We start from the raw sequence: 27,609 nt of genomic DNA, 5'->3' as shown, positions 1-27,609 counted from the left end.
GTCACTCCAGGGTAACGAGCGGAATCCCGATTGAGCTGAATCCTGCTCGTTCAACCTGTTAAATGCAGCGGTCAATAGCGACTGTGGCGTTTAAATGACTAAAACCAGGGGGACGACCACCTGTAACGTTCCAACGGCTCACCAGCAACTGGATCGCGGGTTGCCGTTGGCTGGCATGGCAGCCTGGGGGTCTGATGGAGGCCCCAGGCCTGCCATCTTTGTACTTCTATGAAGACTTGGGCTTAATAGGAGAGCATCGGTATCAAGATATACTGCAATACATTAGTACTGCAGGATATCACCCAAGTGATCCATCGCTGGTTCAAATCCCCTAGGGGGACATTTAAAAAAATAAAAAAAAAGTAAGAAGCAGTAAAATAATGTTTTTTTAAATAAATATCTTTTTTTTTTTTAATTAAAAACAAAAAACCTTTTCCTATTTTCCCTCATGCACAATGTAAAAAATGGTAAAAATTAACATAACTGGCATCGACACGTCCGTAAAAGTCTGAACTATTACAATATATCATTATTCAGTCCGCACAGATAACGCCGTAACAAAGAAATTGAAAACGCAAGAATTACTGTTTTTTGGTCACATCATCTTCCACAAAAAATTTAATAAAAAGTTATCAAAAAGTCTCTTGTACCCCAAAATGGTACCAATACAAACGGCATCTCACCCCACAAAAAATAATCCCTCATACCGTTCAATCGACGGAAAAATAAGATATAGCTCTCAGAATATGACGACAAAACTCAAATTTTCTTTTTAACAATCCGTTTTTTCCTTGTAAAAGTAGTAAAACGAAAAAAACAATATCAATTTGGTATCACATAATCGTATTGACCCGCAGAATAAAGGTAACATGCAGTTTTTACCGCACAGTAGAAATCCGTAAAAACAAAACCACCCAAAAGATTGAGAAATTGCGTTTTTGTTTCCTATTCCACCCCACAGATATAGATTATATGGTACAATAAATGGTGCCATAAAAATCTACAACTCTTCCCTCAAAAAACAAGCCTTCATATGGCAATATTGATGGAAAAATAAAAAAGTTATGGCTTTTGGAATGTGATGAGGAAAAAATGAAAAAGTGAAAATCCGAAAAACGGCTGCGGCTGCGAAAGGGTTAATAGTATGGCTGAATGGTGTGTATTTTTCTTTTATATAATCCAGAATATTTGACAAGCCGACACCTAATAGGTTCTGCTGCACTAGGGGAGTTTTACTATGAAAAAAAGTGTTTAATCACGTCCACTAAATTTTGTTGAAAATAATTGTTTTGTTGCCACAGACAGATTATTCACAAAAATCTCTTCATCAACCAGTCTGACTAGTTCATGAGAGAAAAATAAAACATTACAAGTGTAAATACTATATGAAAAAAAATAAATCTGTGTCCTGGCCTGAAATCAAACTACACAGCAAATGTACAGAAAAAAACCACTTTAAAATGAATGTCCCTATAAAATACACTTCTAGGTGCATAAAACGTCTGCATTTCACTACATGTCCTTACTGGCGGCCACCCCGGTCTAGAAGAACTGAAGATGCTGGACCACTTGCCGCATACCTCTGTTTTAGTGCGTGGAATCAGGACTGGCACGCTGTTCTGGCGTGTGTGACTGAGGAGTTTGTGCTTCAGACAGAGCTGCTGCCTTTTATTCTCCACAATCCTCTGGCCTTCGTTTAGTCTCTCCACATTCTGCTGGTATTCCTGAAGCTTTTGACCGAGTTCCTCCCTTTCCTCCTCCAGTGCATGCTCCTGATTCAGACAATCTCTCTGCCTCTCCTGGAGCACGTTCTCCATCTCCTCATACTCCCGTTCTTTCTGGTTGCACTCACGCTCCCAGCGCTGTTTTTCATGCTGAAGCTGGTGCTGAAGTTTCTCTAAATTGGCCAGTTCTCCACGGTGTTTTTCTAGGTGTCGGTTATGTTCCTGCAGGAAGGCCCCACGAAGGGGTAAACCCTTGCTGCCTGGCTCCTGATCCTGCAATAGTGCTTTATGAAGTTCTATTTGGGTATCTTGCAGCGCCACAACAGCCTGATAAAGAAATAACATTTTTAGAATGCTGCAAAAATCTTAAAGCGTACTTAACTTTTCAGAATAAGCGGTCATATGTGTGCACACGAGGACTAACACTATTTCTGGTCATTATATGACTAGTATGTGACAATTATTATGATTATTTTTTTTTAGCAGTTTACCCCTCTGCAGGCTCCCATCTGATACTCCGTATTCTCTGAGCTAGTGGGTGGAGCCCAACTGCTATTGTGAGCCCTGCTCTCCTATGTCTATCTATCATATATGTACACACAGCATGGAGATCATACAGCAGTAATGAGCAGTGTAGCTGTGAATTCAGCACTGGGATGAGATATGAATCTTACCAGAAGCTGCTGCACATCTGTGTGTGTCTTTTTCTATGTTTTTCTCTCCCTGTTACCGCCTCCTGCTCACCCCTCCCCTCTTCATAAACTGCTATGCGCAGTGTCAGTGTCTCTCTGCTCCTGCTCCCCACCTTCTCTTCTACAGAATCTTTTTTGGGCAGCGCCTGTCTCGGATTCTTCCTGCTTGCTACCCATAGACTCTTAAGCGTCTTTTTCTCCCTGCTCCCCCCCTTCCTCCTCCATAGACTTCTATGGGCAGTGTGTGTTTCTCTCTTCCTGCTCCTCCTCATGCTCTCCCTCCCCTCCCCATAGACTTCTATAGGCAGGCTGTGAAGAGAGACACCCCCACTTTCTGTAGTCCGTCTCCTCTGATCTGAAACTAGAGACAAATTTTGGTGAACGACATGGAGTTGGAAAGCAGATTACATAAAGGCAGACACCTAGTTGGAGTAAGTTCACACAGAATTTGCATGGATAATAAATTTAATTTTAAATTGAAAAGTTAGTGTCCATTTAAGTAAGAACCATATTGGTCATTTTTTTTGTTATAAAGTCCACATTTATAAATGGCTTGTAAACTCTACAACACATGCATTTTCAAATTCTCCAGGCTATAATAACAAGCTATGTAAATATTGTATTCGGTACACACCTGTATACTGTACAAGAGACGGGTCAGGTTTTGAATTGCCTGAAAAACCTAGGGGAAGAGAGATGAAAGAATTCTTCGTGAATTCCTTTACAGATGACCGGCTACACAAAACTCTAGGCAAAATATCTCTCCTCCAGTTGGAAGAAACAACTATAGGTGGCTATTTAGATAATGTTCATGCTATACAGCAACTGTGCTTGTACAAAAGTGCAGTTTTTCTATGGTTTTAAGAAAACATTGAAAGAACAGAAAAATGGGACCGTTCTCCAAGCGAGCCGGTTATCTTTCTGCATTAATGCTCTGTTTCCAGACTTCTCAAGTATCTTTTGTTGGTACCAAATTGGAGAAACCACAAACTGTATGTAGCCTTGCACATATACATCCACACATGTCCATATATACACACAAATATACAAAACCCTACCTTTACTTAACACTGATGGATCATAGTTGTTTGTCCTGCTGTGATGTTGACATATAGGAAGCAGTAAGAAAAGTTCTATAGGACAGGTCTGCATATGTAATGCATGGGGGGATTTATATACAAATTCTCCTAGTGCCACCTACACTGTTCTAGGTCAACATCTCTCCAGAAAATGAACTCAGCATGACACTCCAATGCTTGTAGGCATTTGTGTTCTTAAAGGGGTTTTACTATCAGGGACATTTATGACATATCCACAGGATATGTCATAAATGTCAGAGAGATGCGGGTCCCACCTCTGGGATCCGCACTAGAACGGGGCCCCCTAAACCCCATCCTACCGCTCTGTGTTCCTGCTGATGCATGTGATTTCCGACCATGAAGATGAAAACAGCGTAGCTCGCTGAGTTACCCTGTTTCCGTAAGTCCCATAGCGGTTACAGAAAGAGCGTAGCTCGCATAGGACCCGCATCTGACATTTATGACACATCCTGTGGATATGTCATAAATGTCCCTGGTGGGAAAGCCCCTTTAAGTGGTTGACGACAAAGCAGCCACTAAAGCTGGCCATACACAAGATAAAAGGCGGCCAAAATAGCAGATTACGGCAAATTATCGTTTAAAAAAAATGTATGCAAAAGAATGCTCGATTGATGTCTCCCAAAAATGTGATTGGCCAGGTTGGAAAATTTCGTCCTTGGTCAACTGAAACTACATGTGTATATCCTGACTGGCTGAATTTGGCCAATCATTTGCCACTTTGCGCCCAGTATAGTATTTTCAGTTGCTGGTGGGGTCGTTCCCATGGACAAACCCATTGACTGATTAATGTCTTATTTGTTTGGCCGAGTAAAGCCTGCTCGACAGCTCCGCTCATAGCATGAAAGCAAATGGCGGCATGAAGTTACATCATCATTATTATGATCATTAGCAATATGGATTTATTACCTCTGCCTGCTTATATCCTGAGGACATTTCAAATTCTACCTGAAAAAAATACAAAAAAAAACACAGAACATTGATAGAATAAAACAAACTTAAAAGGGAATTAAAACCATTCTAATGTTCTGCAAAGAAAGAACAGGTTTTAGTCCACCTCTATCACGAATCAGAATACTAAGAAAGTTGTATTTTCATGAATTTTATTTGGCAGGCACAACTAAATAATGACCTTTAGAAATTGCATGAATGAAGAAATACTCATAGGAAGCCGAAATCTTGAGTGTGTAAGATTTAAAGGGCTTATACTATCAGGAGAGATAAAGCAAATATCATGCGTGTAATGATCAGATGATCGCCAGCAGGTCTGTATTGTGAAAAGGGGTTGCTCTGATAGAACAATTTCTTAAAGGTACAGATTACGGATACAGAAACATGTGAGTTCAGGTCAATTATTGCCTACAACAGATACTGGATACAAATGTAGCTGAATATTGCAGCAACTAAAGGCACTGAAAAATAACAGGAAGAGTTACAGAGTAGCCTAATACGTTAGCATTTGCATTTCCCTAGAAACTCCTTTTGTGTTTAAGTGCTGTTTTATGAGCTGCAGGTTACAACGTAATATAAACGGTGCTGGGTTCATGAGGAAAAAATATTGAGCATCAGTGGTGTAAGGGTGTTAAAAACTAGCCCACCTCGTATTCAAATTAGGGTAACAGCTATTGTACGGTGTTTTAAACAAGGCGGCTGTAACGACAAGTACAATCTTTTTGTTGTTTTTTTTATTTACCTTTTTTATTTTATTTTTTAAACCCCATCCCAAAAAAACCCTGCACAAATATAGTTATAGGAATCCCCTAATTACCTTGTCTCCATTGAGAGACATGTCGACATCACTCCTTACTTGAGCAGAACGGACTTCCGCATTGAACGAATCGTCCTCTCTTACGTCAGTAGATAGTGCTGTAAAAATGTTTTAGAGAAAAAAAATGGCTGAAAAAAGACACCCGAAAACATGCGTAAGTTAGAACTGGCAGGTCTTATAGCGACTTACTAGTGTCATAAATGCTATGTTTACATCAACTATTCGTAGTCTAGCAGAATACAAGCGTACGTGTATACATATTCGGCACAATACACGTGTGAGTATATGTGTGTGTATATATATATATATATTATATATATATATATATTTATTTTTTTGAATGCGTGTAGCTTTGCCATGGTTTGTCACAGTCTTTTTAAATAAACCATTGCAGGAAACTTTTGCAGTAACCAACTGTTAAACTGCATGTAAAGATCAATAGGAAAAAATGCAGCAAATACATGGTCAAAAGTGCAGCACGCTATGAATAAAAAAAAAAACAACAGCAGAATTGCTTTAAAACGTGATGGTTTTATAATCTCATTGACTACAATGCAGAATCTAACGGCTGTGGTAAATGAGTATGCCTGAAGAGCACTTCCAGCCTGGCATCAAACAGATGACAGCCCTGGAAATCTGCTATATGCTTATATTTTTCATGGCATTTGGAGCGGGCCAGGGAAGGACCCAGCCGTGGACTTCATGTCTCCTCCCTGGAGTTTCTCTTTAAAGTACTGTAGATATAAACGCTTACTTCTCAAAAGTAATGCAATAAAGAGGAGGACGTACTGCCAATAGCAACCAATCACATGACAGCTTTGGTTGTGTGCGCCTTCATCAGTCCCTGCTTACAGTAGACATTGCAGTTTATTTGAATGAACTTCAGTCGCCTCAAAGCTTTAAGACCGCTACGCGATATTTTCCAGGTTTTGGAGCCATATCTACTTACAGGGATATTGAAACTCATGACCTTCCTCCAATGCCTCAGTATTGGACCAGCCCATTTGTGTGCCTGACGTCTCACCATCTTCTGGTGACCATTCTGAATTCTCCATTTCTGTCGTTAATGTAGTGTAGAGGCTTTCAGCTTTAAAAATAAAGATTCAAATGAAAAATCATTCAATGAATGCAGATAAATTCGCATTCATATTATTACGATAAATGAAGATTATGACAACCTAAAAACAATCTTCCAAAAACGTTACCTTCTTTCAATGCAGCGGAGAGCAACGATGCGGCCTGTGGGATCTCGGCGGAATCTGCCTTAACCAGGAGATGTGGCTCTAGGTGCATGCCGCTCCCCCCACACATTGCTACAAGCTCTGCAAATATCTGCAACTTATCTTCTAAACAACTGAAAATCTGCTGGTCATGGCAACCCAGAATTTCTACAAAAAGATAGAAGAAAACAATGGTTTTGTGCGCGACTTGGTACTCAAAACGGTCATGCAGAAAACACTGGCATTGTCCGCAGATGGAAACATTGGCAAACAGTGCCACCCGCTGGTTGCACATTGGTATACAATCTATATTTGGTACATACATACAGTGAGGATATCTACATACATACAACATTCCTGAACAGTACTTTCATATATTTTAACCCTTAATCTTAGAATGCTAACATTTATTAAAAATAGGAGGAAGTTATACTATTGCAATCAGAGCCATACTATTAGAAATGTAGTAGAAATACAGGTACTCCACTTGTATATACAAACGCAACTGCCTACGAGTTATTATAATATGATATGTCCAACTACATACTAAACTGCAAAATGTGAGAATTCAATCTTGACAGCTGGAATTCAGAAGCCAACACCCCGGATTGGTCGGCAATAACGCATAATCCACGTGAATGAAACTCAACACGTATAGAGGAAAAGTAGTCAGTCAATGTGTGTGTGGGGAATCAGGACTATAAGACTCACACCTTATCGGGCAGGACTTGCTTAACAATACTGCACTTATATACACACTATATATGAAGCGACAGGTCTGTTGTAACACACAATATTTACACACCTTGATATTTTTGGGCTTTTGCGGCACGTGCTTCTGCCGCCCGTTTATCTTCCTCAGACAATTCACAGGGTTTTCCCTCTACATCTTCTTCAGGGCAACTAAGGAATAGGAAAGAGTAACAAAACATTTTCAATTTTCATAGTAATTCTGTGTCTATGCATAGAAAACACCAATAATACACTACAAAAACATCAAAACGAGAGGTGCGGAGACCGAATGAAATGGATACAAAGCACTGACAGTAATGGTCACCTCTGTACAGCTTCCTGTATCTGCCTCATCCAAGTATTACGCTCATCTTTGGAACTGGTATGAATTTCATACATTTCTGGACCAGCGGATGATGCACTTATTAAGAACATTCCACGTTCCTCATTAGCGACTTCTCTCACAATTAACTTTTGGAGAGAAATCACGGGTGGTTTTTGATCCTTTAATGAGAATGAAAAAATGTAAGCATTTAGCAAACATCAAATTATCATGAAATGAAGAGCAATGATAAACGTATAAATATCAACTAGACATAGATGTGCTTAGCGTGAAGATTTCCATAATATAGATCACATACAGGCCATGAACAGCCAAAAGATTATTCAGGACTCTGCTTTGCAAATTTCAGGGCCACATAACTACTCACCAGGAAGTCTTCCTAATAAATAATTACAATGGGAAGCGCTAGTCTTCGCTGAATGTGCACTTTAAAATAAATGCCGGAATAATTCAAAAGGGATATGCGATTACTCCGGCTTCTTTAGTGTAACTTTACCAGTTTTTTTTAGTCTGGGGGGGGGGGGGGGGGGGGGGGGGGGGTGGTCTTCACTTCTAGATCCAAGGGGATTACAGCTATAATGAGTGCCTCTCACTCTGGAGCACCTAGCTGGTCCACATATTACATGGACAGGCCATTGATTTCTATGAGAATTGTGTAATGCTTTATTTCCCCTGTGATGGCGCTGAAGAAAACGTACTGCCATGTTCCCACACAAATAAAAGCGGATCACTGGGGGTCCCAGCGTCAGGACTCCCTGTAACCAGCTAGTTGTTGGGGGGAGCCCTTTACCTAAAAGACATTGTCAAAGGCGGACACACCCTTTAAAATCGATACGCACTATGTGGACCAAGCTCATTCATCTACATGGTTACCGTACATAATATATTTGGTGGTTGCGGCGAAAAAGACGACACAAATGGATGGACAAATTATAAAACTAATTGAATTGATTTGTAAACTGGGAAAGAGACTGCACAACCGATTAAACCGGAGGCCAAATCCTTTTGTTGCGCTGAAAGATTCATCCAGTCTGGGGCTGGTACAATATTTCCAGTTGGCAGTACATTTGCTTTCCACTCATCGCTTCACTTTATTACAACAGATTAATGAAAAACATATTGGATACAGACTCACCACAGCAGCAAATATATATTTTTGATCCTTTTCTTGGAGAAATAGCAACACATCGGCTAAAAGTAGAGCTTGAATATCTGGGAAGAGAAGAAAAATAGTAATATCTTGCCATTTAATGTAAACACAAAGCCAAACAAACCAAAGAAGCCATTTATTTTCTGCTCTAGAGAAAACAATCCCCCCCCCCAAAAAAAAACACACTATAAGGCCTCATGCACACGAACATATTTTTGTCCTCCCGTAAATACTGGCGTAAATACGGGTCCTTGGTCACACGTATTCGACCCGTATTGCACTGGTATTTACGGACCCGTGCCCGTAAATACGGGTCCGGTGTCACCAGTTTTACACCCATATTTACGGGCACGTTTTCGCTGCAAAATTGCCCTGCACTAATCGGCAGCCCCTTCTCTCTATCAGTGCAGGATAGAGATAAGGGGCAGCCCTTTCCGAGGTAAAAGTAAAAGAAAATTCATACTTACCCGGCCGTTGCCTTGGTGACGCGTCCCTCTCTTGACATCCAGCCCGACATCCCTGGATGCACAGTCCATGTGACCGCTGAAGCCGGTGATTGGCTGCAGCGGTCACATGGGCTGAAACATAATTCTGGGAGGCCGGACTGGAGGAAGAAGCAGGGAATTCTGGGTAAGTATGAACGTCTTTTTTTTTTTTTTACAGGTTGATCTATATTGTGATCGGTAGTTTCTGTCCAGGGTGCTGAAAGAGTTACTGCCGATCGTTTAACTCTTTCAGCACCCTGGACAGTGACTATTTACTGACGTCGCCTAGCAACGCTCCCATAATTACGGGTGCACACACGTAGTCACCCGTAATTACGGGAGCCCTATTGACTTCTATGGGCCTGAAATAGGACATGTTCTATATTTTTCAACAGCACGGACACCTTCCCGTAAGCATACGGGAAGGTACCCGTGGCCAATAGAAGTCCATGGGCCCGTAAAAACGTGCCGTAATTACGGCACATTAAAAAAGTTAAATATTATTGTTGGCAGCACATCTCCCTGTGTAAACAGGGAGACGCGCTGCCGACATGATAATAATGCATAGGGACCAGCAATCGGAGCAACGACCGCTCGTTCCCATTCATAGCTCCGTGTGACAGGAGCAAACGAGCGCCGATCAACGATGTCTCGTTGATCGGCGCTTGCTGCACCGGACACATCGGCCAGTGTAATAGGGCCTTAAAGGGAACCTGTCACCAGCATTTCACCTATTAAACCAGCAATAACTGGTGGAAGTGGGTGACAAATCACTTTTATGTAACCTATAATTATGCTCTAAGTAGACTCTGTACCTTTAGTATTCCGTTTTTATTGTTACTGCACTGTATGCGAATGAGCATAAGAGTCATATCTTCATTTAAAAAATAAAAAAAAATCATATCTTCATTACTCAAGGCTTTCAGAGTTAACCCCGCCTCCTTACTTTTTATTGACAGCTTAATTTTGATTGACAGCATTCAGGGTGGGCCAGTTATTGGTTGTGGGCGGGCATAAGAAGAGGAACGAATTAAACTGCTGGATTATTACCATAAAAGGCGCAAAATGTTTGCAGACAGTTATTTGGGTTCGGAGGAGTTTAGTAGAGGGGATAACGCCAATGAACTTTTGCCAGCGAGGGGTCAGCTGGTGACAGGTTCCCTTTAACCCCTTAAGGACGCAGCCTAGTTTGGGCCTTAAGGCTCAGAGCCCATTTTTCAAATCTGACATATTTCACTTTATGTGGTAATTACGTCGGAATGCTTAAACCTATCCAAGCGATTCTGAGATTGTTTTCTCGTGACACTTTGGGCTTCATGTTCGTGGTAAAATTTGGTCGATATATTCAGTCTTTATTTGTGAAAAATTGCAAAATTTAGAGAAAATTTACAAAAAATAGCATTTTTCAGAATTTAAATGCATCTGCTTGAAAAACAGACGGTTATACCACCCAAAATAGTTACTAGTTCACATTTCCCATATGTCTACTTTAGATTGGCATCGTTTTTGAACATTATTTTATTTTTCTTGGACGTTACAAGGTTTAGAACATAAACAGCAATTTCTCATATTCTTAAGAAAATTTCAAAAGCCTTTTTTTGAAGGTGCCAGTTCAGTTCTGAAGTGGATTTGAGGGGCCTATGTATTAGAAACCCCCATAAAACACCCCATTTTAAAAACTAGACCCCTCAAAGTATTCAAAACAGCATATAGAAAGTTTTTTAACCCTTCAGGCATTTCACAGGAATTAAAGCAAAGTGGAAATGAAATTTGCAAATTTCATTTTTTCTGCTGAATTTCAATTTTATTCAATTTTTTTTTAGTAACAGAGAAGGTTTTACCAGAGAAACACTACTAAATATGTATTGTCCAGATTCTGCAGTTTTTAGAAATGTCCCACATGTGGCTCTAGTGCGCTCGTGGACTAAAACACAAGCCCTAGAAGCAAAGAAGCACCTAGTGCATTTTGAGGCCTCTTTTTTATTAGAATATATTTTAGGCAGCATGCCAGGTTTGAAGAGGCGTTGAGGTATCAAAACAATGGAAACCCACCAGAAGTGACCCCATTTTGGAAATTACACCCCTCAAGGAATTCATTTATGGTTTTTGTTATCATTTTGACCGCACAGTTTTTTCACAGCACCTATTTGAATTGGGCTGTGAAATGAAAAAAATTTTATTTTTTCCAATAAAATGTCATTTTTGATCAAATTTTCTTATTTTCACAGGGAACAACATACCCCATTTTGTTGCCCAATTTGTCCTTAGTGCGGCAATACCCCATTTGTGGTGATAAACTGCCGTTTGGGCCCATGGGAGGGCTCAGAAGGAAAGGAGCGCTATGTGTTTGTTGGAGTCCAGATTTTGCTGGATTGGTTTTCGGGTGCCATGTCGCATTTGCAGAGCCCCAGAGGTATCAAAGCAATGGAAACCCACCCGAAGTGACCCCATTTTGGAAACTACACCCCTCAAGGAATTCATTTATGGTTTTTGTTATCATTTTGACCGCACAGGTTTTTCACAGCACCTATTTGAATTGGGCTGTGAAATGAAAAAAATTATATTTTTTCCAATAAGATGTCATTTTTGATCAAAATTTCTTATTTTCACAAGGAACAACATACCCCATTTTGTTGCCCAATTTGTCCTTAGTGCGGCAATACCCCATTTGTGGTGATAAACTGCCCTTTGGGCCCATGGGAGGGCTCAGAAGGAAAGGACCACCATTTGGCCTACTGGAGCTTTTCTGGTGCTAAGTCATGTGTGCAGAAGCCCCTGAGGTACCAGTACAGTTGAAACCCCCGAGAAGTGACCCCATTTTAAAAACTACACCCCTTAAGACATTCATCTAGAGGTGTAGTGAGCATTTTGACCCCACAGGTACTGTGTAAAAGATAATGCGCAGCAGATGGTGCAGTGTGAGATTTGCAATTTTATATATGTATATGCCATTTCAGTGTCCAATATAGTGTGCCCAGCATGCGCCACCGGAGATATACACCCCTTAAATTGTAATGTGGGTTCTCCTGGGTACGACAATACCCTACATGTGGCTGTTATCAGCTGCCTGGGCATACGGCAGGGCTCAGAAGGGAAAGATGAGGGGGGTAAGCTGTGCGGAGTGCATCAGGGTAAATTAAAAATCAAGGGATGTATGATACATTTTAAAACAATCTTTTATACAGAGCCCTGGTTTTTCGGGACACGTGTCACATTGGTATATTGTGTTCTTCCTTATCCCCCTCTTATAGCAGACTCTGCACCTCTTTTGACTCTTTCCCTTTCCACCGGTTTGGGGACCTTCTCCTGGAAAGTGTTGCCCTGGTACGATGCGTGTGGCCTCGCTTCCAGAAGTACTGGGTGCCCCCCCTTCCTGGTCCCTAAAGATTAGATCTTGAAATTCCAGGAAAGTTCCCCTCTGGCCTGCACATCGACGTAGCACGTACGCATTGTACAAAGCCATCTGTATGATGTGCCCGGCCAGCTTCTTATACCACACCGCATGGCGCTGTAGGGCTTCAGGACTTGATTTGACAAGTCCATCCCTCCCATGTACCTATTGTAGTCCAGGATGCAGTCTGGTTTGGGGGTGGCCTTTCCTTCATATATCCTAAACCTGTAGGTATACCCTGATGCACTCTCGCACAGCTTATACATCTTCACGCCATACCTTGCCCTCTTACCTGGCAGGTACTGGCGGAATTGAACCCTCCCTTTAAAATGTACCAGGGACTCATCAATAGAAAAACACTTCTCGGGGGTGTATGCTTGGGAAAACCGGGCACTGAAACGGTCTAATAGGGGTCTCCGTTTATACAAACGGTCAAAACTGGGGCCATCTCGGGGTGGGCACGGCTCATTATCAGTATAATGTAAGAAGCGAAGTATTGCCTCATTTATTTATTTTTTTAGGTTCCAGTTCATTTCTGAAGTTGCTTTGAGGGGCCCATATATTAGAAACCCCTATCAAACACCCCATTTTAGAAACTAGACCCCTCAAAGTATTCACAACAGCATTTAGAAAGTTTATGAACCCTTTAGGTGTTTCACAGAAATTTAGAGCAAAGTAGAGGTGAAATTTACTCTTTTTATACCATTTTTCTTATAACACAAAAGGATTTATCAGAGAAACACAAATTAATACTTATTGCCCAGATTCTGCAGTTTAGAGAAATATCCCACATGTGGCCCTCGGGCGGTAATGGACTGAAGCACCGGCCTCCGAAGCAAAGGAGCACCTAGCGGATTTTGAGCCCTCTTTTTTATTAGGCACCATGTCCGGTTTGAAGAGGTCTTGTGGTGCCAAAACATTGGAAACCCCCCAAAAGTGACCCCAATTTGGAAACTAGACCCCTTGAGGAATCCATTGTAGTTTTCTTGGGGTGCATGCGGCTTTTTGATCAGTTTTTATTCCATTTTTAGGTGGCGTGGTGACTAATAAACAGCAATTCTACTATTGTTTTTGTATACTTTTTTTTTTACAGCGTTCACCGTGCGCTATAAATGACATATTCACTTTATTCTGCGGGGCGATACGATCACGGCGATACCAGATGTTTATAGTTTTTTTTTATGTCTTATGGCGTTTGCACAATAAAATACGTTTTGTAAACAATCATTCACTTTTTGTGTTACCTTATTCTAAGAGCCAGAACGTTTTTATTTTTCAATCAATAAAGGCGTGCGAGGACTTTTTTTTTGCGTAACGAACTGTATTTTCCATCAGTACCATTTTTAGGTACATGCGACTTTTTGATCTCTTTTTATTCCATTTTTTGGGAGGTGAAGTGACCAAACAATTGTGATTGTGGTACGGTTTATTAATATTTTTTTTTACGGCGTTCACCGTGCGGGATAAATAACAAAATAATTTTGTAGCTCAGGCCGTTACGGACGCGGCGATACCAATTATGTATAGTTTATTTGTTTGTTTATATATTTTTATTAATAATAAAGGACTGATAAGGGAAAAAGTGGGACTTTTACTTTTATTACTTTTTAAACTTTTATTTTCTTATTTTTACACATCTTTTTTTAACTTTTCTTTTACTTTATTACTTTGTCCCACTAGGGGACATGAGGGCAGGAGGCCCTGATCGCTATTCTAATACACTGCACTACATGCGTAGTGCAGTGTATTAGAACTGTCAGCTACTCACTGACAGCAAGCATAGTGGGTCCTGACGTTGTCAGGACCCACTAGGCTTCCGTCTATGGCATAGCCGGACGCCATTGTTTGGTGTCCGGTTGCCATAGTCACCATCGCCGGCCGCTATCGCGTAGCAGGCCGGCGATGGCAGCTTAACCCCTAAAAAGCCGCGATCTCTATAGAACGCGGCTTTTAAGGGGTTAATCAGCGGGGACACAGCGATCGGTCCCCGCTGTAGGAGCTGTGACAGCTGCTGAACAAGACAGCAGTGTCACAGCTCCTGTATGTGTCGGGAGGACGGCCGAAACGGCCGTTACTCCCGAGACGTACTATTACGGCATGGAGCGCGAACGATACAGCTGCCATGACGTAATAGTACGTCAAGGAGCGGGAAGGGGTTAAGTTTCCTCTGTCAACTGTGGGCTAAGGACTGCTGAACACTGGCTTTGTATGCTATGACATTTACTCATACTACATAACACCTCACCAGTGAACTATCAAAAGAGGTGCTGTAAAGAAATCTCTCCTCACATGTCCGTTTTAGTAAATACCTGTATTTCCCATAAAATAACAATTCTGGAGCTTTTTCTTAGAACTCTGCGTTGTGCCATTCCTCCATTATTGGCACTTGAAATGTCTGAATAACTTGACAACTGACTGGATGTTACCATTTCCCTTGTAAAAATGGTGTTTCCCTACATATGCTTACATTGACCAAACAGTGCTGACAGTGTCAGACACACTATTACCAAGGGGTATTGGTAACACAGAGTTGTCAATTTATTCATACATTCCCAGTAGGAAATATAGAGGAAAGGGAAGATAAATTCTAAGGCTTTAAGAATTCTTTCATGAGAAATACAAGTTTTTACTAAAACAGATATGACAGGAGAGCTGAAAGGTTGTCTTTAACACCTTCCCACTACTGCCACTTTTGAGAGCATAATTTTTCAAATCTGACATGTGTCACGTTATTTGGTAATAACTTTGGAACCCTTTTACCTATCCGAGCAATTCTGAGAATTTTTTCTCGTGACACATAGTACTTTATGTACGAGGTAAAATTTAGTCAATACATTCAGCGTTTGTGAAAAACACCAAAATGTACCGAAAATAAGCAAAAATTAGCATTTTTCAAATTTTAATGTACCTGCTTGTAAGACCAAACCGTTTTACCAAACAAAATAGTTACTAGTTAACATATCCCATATATCTATTTTATGTTGGTATCGTTTATTGAACATCATCGTTTTATTTTTCAAGGCTTATAAGTTTAGTAGAAAATTTCTCACATTTTCTAGAAAACTTCAAAAGCCTAGATCTTTAGGGAACAGTTCAGTTCTGAAGTGGCTTTGAGGGGGCCTATATATTAGAATCCCACAAACTCAAAACAGTATTTAGAAAGTTTAACCCTTTAGGCGTTTCACAGGAATTAAAGCAAAATGGAGGTGAAATTTACAAATGTAAATGTATTTTTTTGCAGAAATTTCATTTTAATAATTTTTTCTTGTAAGACAGAAGGTTTTACACAAGAATCAATATTTATTTCCCAGATTCTGCAGTTTTTGGAAATACCCCACATGTGGTCCTAAGGTGCTACCGGACTCTAACACAGGCCTCAGAAGCAAAGGAGCATCTAGAAAAGCATGAAACATGAAAGCTTTGCGGAGTACATCAAGGCATAATCAAGTGGTACAATAATCGAGTAAAAAATAATACTAATAATCCATAGCTGTGTTACGTTATAAAGTAATCCTTTATGCACAGGACAGCGTCGCACAGATAAATGTCCTTTCTTATCTCCCTTTTGGTCCACACTCGGCACCTTTGCCGTTTGGGCAATTTTGCTGGGAAAGCGATGTCCTGGTATAATACGCGCACCCTCGCTTCCAGCAGATATGTTTAGGCTCTCCCCTTCCTGGTTCCCTAATTTTAGGGCCTTGATAATAATCTCTTGAAACAAAAGAAATGTTCCCCTTGGGCTGCACAACTGCATATTTTTTATTTCCTGACTTATTGGAGCCTTAACTTATTTAATTTTTTCATAGATGTAGCGGTATGAGGGCTGTTTTTTGCAGAACGAGCTCTAGTTTTTATTGATACCATTTTTGGGGAAACGTGACTTTTTATCCTATTTTTTTGGAGGCAAGGTGACCAAAAAGCTGTCATTCTGGCATCGTTTTTTTTTATACAGAATTCACTGTGCTGTATAATTGGCATGTTAACGTTATTCTGCGGTTTAGTACGTTTCGGTCATTTTTTTTTATGTTTTACAACTTTTTGCACAAAAAAATAATTCTGTTGCCATGTTGTGAGAACCATAACTTTTTAGTCGACGGAGCTATTTTAGGGCTTGTTTATTGCAAGACTAGCTATAGTTTTTATTTTATTACTTGAAACTTTTATATTTTTGTACAACATTTTATTCCACTTTTTTTTAGTCTCACTAGGGGACTTGAAGGTCCAACTGTCTGATCTCTAACCTATTACATTGCACTGCTTATGTAGTGCAATGCATTAGAACGGTCAGTCGTTCACGGACAGCAAGTTTACAAAGCTACGCCTCTGGGCAGGGGCCTAAATCAGCTTTCAAACTTGGCAGAGCAGGAGGCCATTGTTAGGCCATAGCAGTCATCGGCACCCCTGCAACCGTGTTGCGGGGATGCCGATTGGCTACAAACCCCTTAGATGCAGCAGTCGCTTTTGACCGCTGCATCGAAGGGGTTAATGGTGGGGATCGGAGCTATCTTCTTGTAGCCACTGGAAACCGTTTAGGCCCCGCTACCAGGCGGGGCCTAAGAGGCTTCTGTACTTGGCAGACTGGGAGGCTAGTGTTAGGCCTCCAGTTGCCATTGCAGCTATCCGCACACCCGGGGTTGCGTCGCAGGGGTGCCAATTGGCTACAAACCCCTTAGATGCAGCGGTTGCTTTTGACCGATGCATCTAAGGGTTTAATGGTGGGGATCTGAGCCAGCTTTGGTCCCCGCCATTACAGCAGGGTGTCAGCTGTAACATACAGCTGACACCCGCGACTGATGGCACAGGCTCAGAATACATTTTCATACATTTGTCGTAAGTATACAACATATTGCGGAAAGCACTGGCTTTCCATGACATATGCTTACGACAAATTTCGGGAAGGTGTAAAGTGAGGCAGAGTAAAGTACTGTAATAGCATACAAATAAGACTTCCTGGGTAATGTAAATATTGTGGGAATTATTTTGCATGTAATTTTCTAGAAACTACATATGCATATAGTCTAGCAATGCGGTTATAGAACTTCCTTATTAAGCAACATATACGCGAGATACCTCTGCACTAAAAATATGGATCACATATTCAATAACATTAAAAATCTGAACAACAAGTGGTAATGAAGCGTGTTTTCCTTTAAACTACATTATTTGAGATCAGGGCAGGATTTTAAAGGGTCAATAAAGAGTCATCCTGCAGATGACTTAATGCAAATTGATCTGTGTATGCCATACCTTTAAATCTCCCAGTGGCAGTTTTCCATAGGAGGGCACCATCATGCAGCAGCACCCTCTCTTTGATCCTTAGATCCTGCTTTGTAAAGACATGGCCATTCTTCATCTTTGTGAATGTCTTATTTTCTATCTTATTTAGAAATTCTTCCAGCTTTTGTTTTCTTTCAAATTCGCTGACTCTTAAATCCACAGCAGCGACCATGTCCTTAATTAAACTGAGGGCTCGGCAAAGGTCTTTGTGTTCTTCAGTGCCCTCTAAAGGGAACACAAGAGCAGTGTTAAGGGAGGACGTCCAAAAACGACACATGGTAAAGTGCTACAAACAAATGTGATTAGTTATATGCATAGATGGAAATAGCGCCACCTACAACACACTGAGGGTGAAGAAAACAAAACAAAGAGCAAGAAAAGGATTATGAATATTTTTCCTATAGGCAGTGTACAATTAAGTATACAGATAATTAGGGCAAATTCTAAAGAGAGCATACAAGAGATCAACCAGTAAACAATATTGTCAGAGTTGTTTCCTGTAAGTAGAGAGATTAGGTCCATGCTACTGACCTAGTGTATATCGTAGTATTCTCTGCACAAGTACTGGATACTTGGTGATGCGTTGTGTTACTAGAAGGATGCATTCTGGGATCCCCCGGCGACGTGCCTGAAGATTACTGTTTGTCACCTTTAAATACATGAACATATTGCAAAAGTTTTTTTTTTTAATTCGTGGCCTTTATTTCTCAACAACATAAAAATGCCTAAAGGCAGAACTTCTGATAATATTAATAAGTGGCCCAAATTAGTGGAATAATTTCACATTTCATAAAGACATGCCAACTGAACTACGTCAATATTTCTCTAAACTTGCTTTAAGCCAATTAATATATTCAAAAGTCCACCATGAGGTGCTGCAGTATAGGAAATAACATGCTGACTTGTGATCACATACGATGTAGTACATGTAATCCAAAGAAAAATCACTAATAAGAAGCCTGCAGAGAGATGCAGTGAATTCTTTATTAAATGTCACCTGTTTAGCCCAGGATTAAAATAGACCAATCACTGGTTCCAGATGGCATACATGCATGGGATAAAGGTAGACGCAGGATACTGGGATGCTGTAGGTGGGAGGTTGCTGCTAGGTCTAACTAGACCCAGCAAAGTCCTAATAGTGACAACATTCACTAAAGGGTATGTTCACATGGCAGAATTCACTGCGGATACCGCCGCTAAATTCTGCCTTCCATTCATTTCAATGGGAGCCGGGCGCTTCTGTTTCTCGCTAGCAGATTTGATCAGCTAGCGGGAAAAAGAAGCGCCCTGCCCGATCTCTGGGTGGATTTTGAAGTGAATGGGAGGAGAAATCTTCCTGCCGACATCAGGAATAATTCCGCTGCGGATTTTACTGACTAACAGAGCTGATTTCCCCTGTAACTGGGGCAGTTATAGTTACAGTGGGAAAGAATAGAATTAAAAAAATAAAATAAAATAATAAAAAGTCAACCAAAGGTCTTTTCCAACCCTTGAGGCACAAGCCTTAATAATAAACTTTACACATAAAATACCTCCCCAAAAAAACATTCCCCCCACCAGTTACTGTTGTGACATTAGCTTAGAACCAATTACTCTAAAATAGACAAGTAATATATAAAAATTTACGGTAGACAATGGCAAATAAAAGTCTATTTTTAAGGTAACAAGTAATTGCTAAAGAGCAAAGAAAAAACTATTTATTTTTTTTACTACAGTTTTCAAACAATGAGCCTCAAAATAAAATAAAAAAAATGAAAACTGTTGTGTATAAAAATGATAGAAAAAACCTGAATTGGTTATCAAAAACGCATTGTAAAAACTCACATCACCAGCCTAACAAATAAAATTGTTTTAACTGTTTAATGTGTGCTTAATACGGCTAAACTATGCCTGGTCCTGAACTGGTTGGGTTCTACAATGACAGGGTCTGTTCCACAGGCGTGGCGCCTAGCAAATTTGTTACCGATATTCAAAACGGTGTCAAAAAGGGAGAATGGAAACTACAGGCGTGTCATTTTAACCTCCATTATGGATAAATGGTTTGAAGGTTTTCTAAGAGATGATATAAACGTATAACGCCGTATCAGCATGGGTTTATGAGGGATCGGTCCTGTCAAAATAATCTGTTCAGCTTCTATGAAGAGGTAAGTTCTAGACTAAACCGGGGTGAATCATGGGATGTTATAGCTTGATTTTTCCAAAGCATTTGATACTGTATTTTAATTTGATAATGCTAGGACTAGGGGAAAAGGAGTACAAATGAGTGTAACAGAGCCAGTTATTTAGACTAGTTACTCAGACTGGGTCACCTTTACCGACCCAGTCCATTACCTTTACCGACTATATTTATTAATAACATAAAAGGACTGAGCCACTTTTTTTATTTTTAATATTTCACTATAGAGCGTCAATAGAGCGGTGTGAGGGCTTATTTTTTGCGGGAGGAGCTGTCGTTTCTAACAGTTAAAATACCATAGAATGTACTGGGAAACTGAAAAAAATTCCTTGCGGGCTGAAATTGGAAAAAACTGCAATTACTACATTGTTTTTTGGTTTTCGTTTATACAGCTTTCACTGTGCGGTAAAAACGACAACGTAACTTTATTCTGCGGCTCAATACGATTACGGGGATACCAAATTTATATAGTTTGTTTTATATTTTACAAAGCAAAACTTTAACAAAAAAAAAAATAAAAATTGTTTTGTTTCAATACATTCTGAGAGCCATAACTTTTTACATTTTTCGTTGATTGAGTGGTGTGAGGGCTTATTTTTTGTGGGACGAGCTGTAGTTTTTATTGGTATATACATCTTTTTGATCACTTTTTATAAAAAAAAAATGTAGAAGATAAGGTGAACAGGCGGTTTAAATTTTTTGTTTTTTTACGGCGTTCACCTTGTGAGTTAAATAATGCTATATTGTAATAGTTTGGACTTTTTCGAACGTAGTGATACCCATTTTTTTGACATTACTTTAGAGGAAAAATGGGAAAACTTTTTTGTTTTTTTAAAAAAAATGTTTGCCCCCGCTACTAATAACTAACTTTTTTTTTACACATTTTATTACCCCCCTCTAGGGGACTTGAACCTGCGATCAAGGCCCCTGGGCTGCCATGACAACCATCGGCATGCTCCGATCGCGTTGTGGGGGCGTCAATGAGCTGTCGGAGTGGGGTCGTCCACCCCTATTTTCAATGCCTCAGATGCGGCAGTCGTGATTGGCCCCAGCATTTGAGGGGTTAAACGGCCAGGAACGACTTTTCCTGGCCGTTAGTCCTGGGTGCCAGCTGTAAAACACAGCTGACACCCGCAGTGTATGGAGCGCACTCAGCACGTGAGCGCGCTCAATTCCTCCCTATAACGCTTATCATGTACGTGATAATGCATCAAGGGGTTAATTACCCAGTAAAATTAAACTATTTGCAGAGAATACTACTAAACTGTGTAAAGTAATTAACACAAAGGAGGACAATATTCAGCTACAAATGAAGTTGGAGGCTTGGTACGACATCCGCGTGCGTTCTGTTTCACACATCAGTTGCTAAAGAAATGCAGAGATGAGATTAAAAAAAAAGGAAGTGTTTGCAGAGGATAATCATGGACGTGAAAAACGGATGCCAAACGCAAAGCACAATGATGCCACACGGAACCCACACTGATGGCAGACTGACATGAAATGCAGGAAATACGGTCCATTTTTTGCGCATGCAAATCGGACACACTCGTGTGAATATAGCCTTACAAAAAATAAATATAAGATTGTACACTTGGGAAAATATATGGCACCATTTCCTACTAAATGGGAGAACACTGGGTAAAACAGACATGGAAAATGACTTATGAATATTAGTTTTGAGTAAACTTAAAGAGGCTCTGTCACCAGATTTTGCAACCCCTATCTGCTATTGCAGCAGATAGGCGCTGCAATGTAGATTACAGTAACGTTTTTATTTTTAAAAAACGAGCATTTTTGGCCAAGTTATGACCATTTTCGTATTTATGCAAATGAGGCTTGCAAAAGTACAACTGGGCGTGTTGAAAAGTAAAAGTACAACTGGGCGTGTCTTATGTGCGTACATCGGGGCGTTTTTACTACTTTTACTAGCTGGGCGTTGTGTATAGAAGTATCATCCACTTCTCTTCACAACGCCCAGCTTCTGGCAGTGCAGACACAGCCGTGTTCTCCAGAGATCACGCTGTGACGTCACTCACAGGTCCTGCATCATGTCGGCACCAGAGGCTACAGATGATTCTGCAGCAGCATCGGCGTTTGCAGGTAAGTCGATGTAGCTACTTACCTGCAAATGCTGATGCTGCTGCAGAATCAACTGTAGCCTCTGGTGCCGACACGATGCAGGACCTGTGAGTGACGTCACAGATCTGCACTGCCAGAAGCTGGGCGTTCTGAAGAGAAGTGGATGATACTTCTCATCAGAACGCCCAGCTAGTAAAAGTAGTAAACACGCCCCGATGTACGCACATAATACACGCCCAGTTGTACTTTTACTTTTCAACACGCCCAGTTGTACTTTTGCAAGCCTCATTTGCATAACTACGAAAATGGTCATAACTTGGCCAAAAATGCTCGTTTTTTAAAAATAAAAACGTTACTGTAATCTACATTGCAGCGCCTATCTGCTGCAATAGCAGATAGGGGCTGCAAAATCTGGTGACAGAGCCTCTTTAACTGTATCAACCAGTGTCAGGCAGCTGCTGCCAAGGCAACTAAGATCACAGAATGCAGCAAAGGGGGCATAGATGCACATGACCATAACATAGTTCTACCACTTCATAAACCTCTAGTCAGACTGTACATGGAATGTTTTGTATTTAGTTTTTGGGCACCAGTGCACAAGAAATACGTAGAAGAGCTTGAGCCTAAAGTAATAAATGGAATGGATGGACTCAGGGCCAGACTGCCCATCTGGCAAATGCCAGATGGGTTCGGTGTTAGCATTGGGCCGCTCAGTCGCCCAGCCCCTGCATTTCCTTTCTTCTTCCTCCCCGACAGCCTGCTGTAGCTCCTACCCCTATCCGCTGACAGGAGGAGTGTGCTGTGCCTGCAGAAGGGAGACGTCCGCTCAATACAAGATGTGTGACTCCCTGATTACATATGCTTAGAAGTGTGAATAGTGGCTCCACGTTTGCCACTTCATATACAAGGAGTACAAAAGATAGAAGAGAATACATACACTGTTTTTAAATATTTCTGAATTTTTCCTTTTTGCAAGTATAACAATTATTTAATTGATTTCCGGTTATTTTATGCTTACAGGCATTAGAATGGCATTAGTGCCCATGCAGAGAAATCTATCCCTTTAAGCCTTTTCACACCAATGGACCTGGGCACATGGTGACGTTTTAGGGTGCTCCTCTTCAAAAAGGGGATGACCCTCAAATCATTGTGACGTGCCCTGGTCCAAGGGAGTGAAAAAAGCTGGAGGAATAAATTCCCCAGCATGGACACTAAGGCCATGTAATGCCTGTAAGCATAAAATTAGCAGAAAACAATGCAATATAAAGGCATGCCCTTCCTTACCTTTCCTCATATCTCGACATATTCTGCGATGCGTGGCTGCAATATGACCAGTTTTGAAAAAAATATGATTTTGTGATACGAGATGTCTTGTCACGAGAGGTCTATGCTATGTGTGTCTAAGTCTGGCCACCCAGCGGTTGTGATGTGAATTGCAGCCTGTCAATGGTTTGCAAACATGTCACAAATTGTAATCCATTAGTTTCATGAGATATTGGAGTCCTTGACCAAATTCAAGCATAGGTAAGGATGGACACTTCTGTATACTTGCAAAAAGAAAAATTCATAAAGATTTAAAAACAAAGTGCATATGTTCTCTTTTATTTTTGAACTCTATGGTACATGAGACAGGGATTTTCCCTTTGGTGTTCTTTGAATTTCTGGGTCACGTACTACTCCCTCAGGACCTTCACTGGACATAACACAGTGCATCAGTTTATCATATTGATGATTTACTACATACCGGATTATAGCATGTGTTACCTTTTATCCGAACCTATTAGCATTAGTGTAATCTAGAACATTGTAATGTACTGACAAATATTTCTCAAATCCATACCCCAGGCAATGTGGGTAATTGTGACCCAGAAGCTACCGCTCTTGGTACACGTATCAGCACTAAATATATAAAGCATAACACTTTGGTTTTCATTGTCCGATTTGGATATAGCCTACTTGTTAGAAAAGTCCCTTGCTAAAAAGATGATGACAGTGTCCCTCTGCTAGGATCCCCAGTGATCAGCTGCAATCTGTTGCGAAATCTGACAGCAAGTGTAGTGATGGGGGTAGGGAAACAGACCAGTGAGCCCTAATCTACCCGCCACTCTGTCCCTGCCTACTTGCAACGACCCGCCCTAGGCGACAGGGTACAACTGGGCGACGGTCCCTACGCTCAGTAAGTGCACGAGACAAACAGACAAGGGAACACAAAGCAAAGGGAAATGGGGCAGTTGCCCACGGCAACACCGTGAGCAACAAGAGTGGTGAACGAGCCGAGTCAAACCAGGAGTGTACGAGGTACCAACCGCAGAGCAGGAGAGTAGTCAGTAAGCCAGGGTCTGTATGGAGCAGGGTCAAATAGTTAGGAGCTGTAGAAGGGCCAGGAAACCACACGAGAAGAATCACAAGCAAAGGAGGAACAGGAAAGGCAGGTATAAATAGACAGAGGGCGGGAGCTAGCTCCGTCTGGCCAGGCTGCGATAGGCTCTCCCACTCCTAAGCCTGCCATCCTGAGTGGTGGAAGATGGAGTCAGTCTCACAGACCTAGAAGAAGGTGCAGACTGATTACCTATGGGCGTGGATACAGAAGCTGTGCCTGGCAGATCCTTTACAGCAAGTGTTCAAATTTCTCAGCACTGCCCCCTTAGGGAAAGTAAGAATTACACAGTACCCATATAAATCAACATCTTGTCTGCGTGATGCGGGAGAGGACAGGTCCTCTCCAGCGCAAGAGACGCTCTCTGTAGATGCGATTAAGTGTTTACTTCCCTAGCGTTCAGTAGAAAGAGGTTAGAGAATACACTTTAGTAATATAATTGCTATGGCCAGCTACTTCACCAGTTTCATACCTGGTATATCATACCACCTAAGCCCAGAACCTCTCAAGCTTTAATCCCCATTTATATAGCAGACCTGACATCCAGCATTTGGTCTTTTTTTCTGTAGGTTTTTCTATTTATCTACATCGTTTTTTTTCATGTGCACAAAAATCAACATGACAAAAATAATGAACTTACTTTTAAGAAGTTCTGGAACTTTTTGTTTTGCTGAAGTTCTTTAAACAAGTTGACGGCTTCGATGTGATGACTGCAGAATTCTCCATAAATCATCTTCATTTTCTCAGCGTTCTCTGAAGAAAACTAAAAAAAAAAAAAAAAAGCAAGCTAGTAGGGGTTTATATAGAGGACGCAGCATTGCCCTAGGACTCCTAATGTTATACGTATCTCAAGAGAGAACAGGTCAGAAACAAATGTTTTGTGTTCGCCATAGGCCAATAGCATTCCATGGCACACGTCATCTGATCACTTTGTTACCTTTAAAATCAAAACATAATTTCATTGCGGATTTATGATGTTTTTAAGGATCCTAATCTTGTCCTGGGATTAAGCGCGACATTTGACACCAGGTTATCATACGATTTTCACCTAGCGGTTTATGTAAATGAAGCGAACGCCTGCGCGCTTCCTTTTTATCAATCACATTTTCATTATGAAATTCAAGATCAGCCCACAAAATGTTTATGACGGTTCGGCCTACACAAACAGCGGGCCTTTATGAACTGATCATTTGTTTGGGGCTAAGGAAGGCTCAGTACAAGGGTTTAAATAGAGAAAATCTAGTCAAAATTGATTTGGACTTCCAAATATTGTGGTAATCTACCAAAAATAAAGCAAACATTGGAAGACATTAGTAAAAATTGTTTTCCCTGTTCACAGAGTTTTTTGCAGGCAGAACAAAACAGCCTCAGAATTCCTTCAGGTATTTTGAGTCAGATTTTGACCTGCCTGCGCTTTTTTTCGCCCACAGCCATGAAGCTAATGCAAGAACCGCAGGCAAATAACGCTGCGAAAAACTGGTGCCGCAGGCTTTTTTTCTGCCTGCCATTGATTTTAATGGGAGGGGAAGTGAAATCAATGGGGGGAGATTTCGGGTATTTTTTTATTTCGGATTCCGAAGCGGTTTCCACGTCAAAGTCAGGGCCACAAAACGCTGTGTGAACAGGGCCTAATGTCAACTATTGTATGAATAGATTTTAATGACAACAGGTGTAAAGAATATATTACAGAGGTTCTAGACCAGCCACCTGTAGGGTGTCAAATATCATGCTGAGCATTGTAGAGTATATTCTGGGAGTCAAAGTGGATCGGGGTCAACTGAATATACTGCCCTATGTAAGGGCGGCATAATACAGCTACAGGTCTATACTCCATGTAACCAAAACGCACACCAAAAAAATAAAGAGTGTGTCATTTGGCTAATAGAAGCACAAACAATACAGCGGACTCATAGTTTTGAGTCCGCCGTATTCGTGAGGGGAGCGCTCCCCCCGCCCTTCAGGCCGGTGATTGACATGCTGCTGCGCATACCTGTATAATAAACAACACACATTTTTATTTTATATATATATACACATACATACATATATATACACATACATACATATATATACACATACATACATACATATACACATACATACATACATATATATACACATACATATATATACACATACATATATATACACATACATACATACACACACACTAAGTGGAGACCCATATCTAGCAGAGCTCTCAATAGTGGAACTCTGCAAGGTGGGCCATAGCAAATGATGGAATTCTCAGCAATTACAATGTGTGCTTCGTTTTCTATGCAGAAAAATTAGTATGTACAACGCTTACCACAAATACTTTATCAGGACGGCTCCTAGCAGATATTCACACCCCTACCCAAAAATGTACATCTGGTTGGGGGTTCTGAATTAGCAAAATCAGGACAACCCATTTAATACTTTTTAACACATCAGATAGGTGTATCCTATGTTAGGCAGCACAGACTAGGTTACTGAGAAGTGACTTCATGTCCTGTACCTGCTGTACAAGGATGTCTCCAATTCTGTGAATCACAAAGTTTCGGTCGTTATCCTCCCTGGATTCCTCCTTCCTCTCTCGTAGGTTATAAAAAAAGGACTTATGGCTTTCCAGCAGCTCATCGAGACATGGAAAGATTTTATCCACTGTGCTGTGGTCCAGCTGCAGCTCCTCCTTCATCCCTTTCCTGAATATTTCAGACATAATGAAAAGGGTCTGGATATGATGCAGTTCCGTCTGCATGAGTTCTAAAAGAAATAACAAAAAAAAACACAACAGGATTGTATGATACATCCAAAATAAACTATTTTGACAACTCCTACATTTCTCATAACTATAGGTTTGGTATAAATCAGTCCTATGTTTTAAAACATTAAAAAGGGGTATTCCTCTCTCAGACATTTATGGCATATCTACAGGATATGTCATAAATGTCTGATTGATGCAGGTCCTAGCTCTGGAACCTGCAGTTATCTACATAACGGGGTCACCCGTTGCCGCATCGGGGCAGAGAATGAACAGAGAGATGGCCACGGCTCTCTCCAATAATTCCTATAGGAGTTACAGAAACAGTCGAGCAAGCAAGTCCCATAGGAATCAA

The 27,609-nt window shown here is 40.8% G+C and overlaps 1 protein-coding gene across 6 annotated transcripts in view; it reads right to left on the bottom strand.

The window, feature by feature from the left end:
* Positions 1-27,609, bottom strand: part of ARHGEF28 (Rho guanine nucleotide exchange factor 28) — a 209,692-nt gene that overhangs the window by 18,146 nt on the left and 163,937 nt on the right. For 5 of the 6 annotated variants that reach the window (XM_075838170.1, XM_075838180.1, XM_075838188.1 and 2 more), the window contains 13 exons: positions 27,009-27,256; positions 25,152-25,274; positions 18,411-18,528; positions 17,850-18,104; positions 8,712-8,788; positions 7,559-7,737; positions 7,307-7,404; positions 6,487-6,669; positions 6,231-6,368; positions 5,282-5,379; positions 4,423-4,461; positions 3,051-3,098; positions 1,581-2,051 (listed from right to left, as the gene is read on the bottom strand). In XM_075838170.1, the coding sequence (XP_075694285.1) occupies positions 1,581-2,051; positions 3,051-3,098; positions 4,423-4,461; positions 5,282-5,379; positions 6,231-6,368; positions 6,487-6,669; positions 7,307-7,404; positions 7,559-7,737; positions 8,712-8,788; positions 17,850-18,104; positions 18,411-18,528; positions 25,152-25,274; positions 27,009-27,256 (2,075 nt within the window). Of the gene's footprint in view, positions 1-1,580; positions 2,052-3,050; positions 3,099-4,422; positions 4,462-5,281; positions 5,380-6,230; positions 6,369-6,486; positions 6,670-7,306; positions 7,405-7,558; positions 7,738-8,711; positions 8,789-17,849; positions 18,105-18,410; positions 18,529-25,151; positions 25,275-27,008; positions 27,257-27,609 lie in introns of those variants that run through there. The other variant, XM_075838207.1, reaches the window with a different exon arrangement.

Source organism: Rhinoderma darwinii, chromosome 1 (assembly GCF_050947455.1).
Source record: "Rhinoderma darwinii isolate aRhiDar2 chromosome 1, aRhiDar2.hap1, whole genome shotgun sequence".
NCBI classification, from domain to species: Eukaryota; Metazoa; Chordata; class Amphibia; order Anura; family Rhinodermatidae; genus Rhinoderma; species Rhinoderma darwinii.
This window is presented reverse-complemented; position numbering and strand designations above follow the sequence as displayed.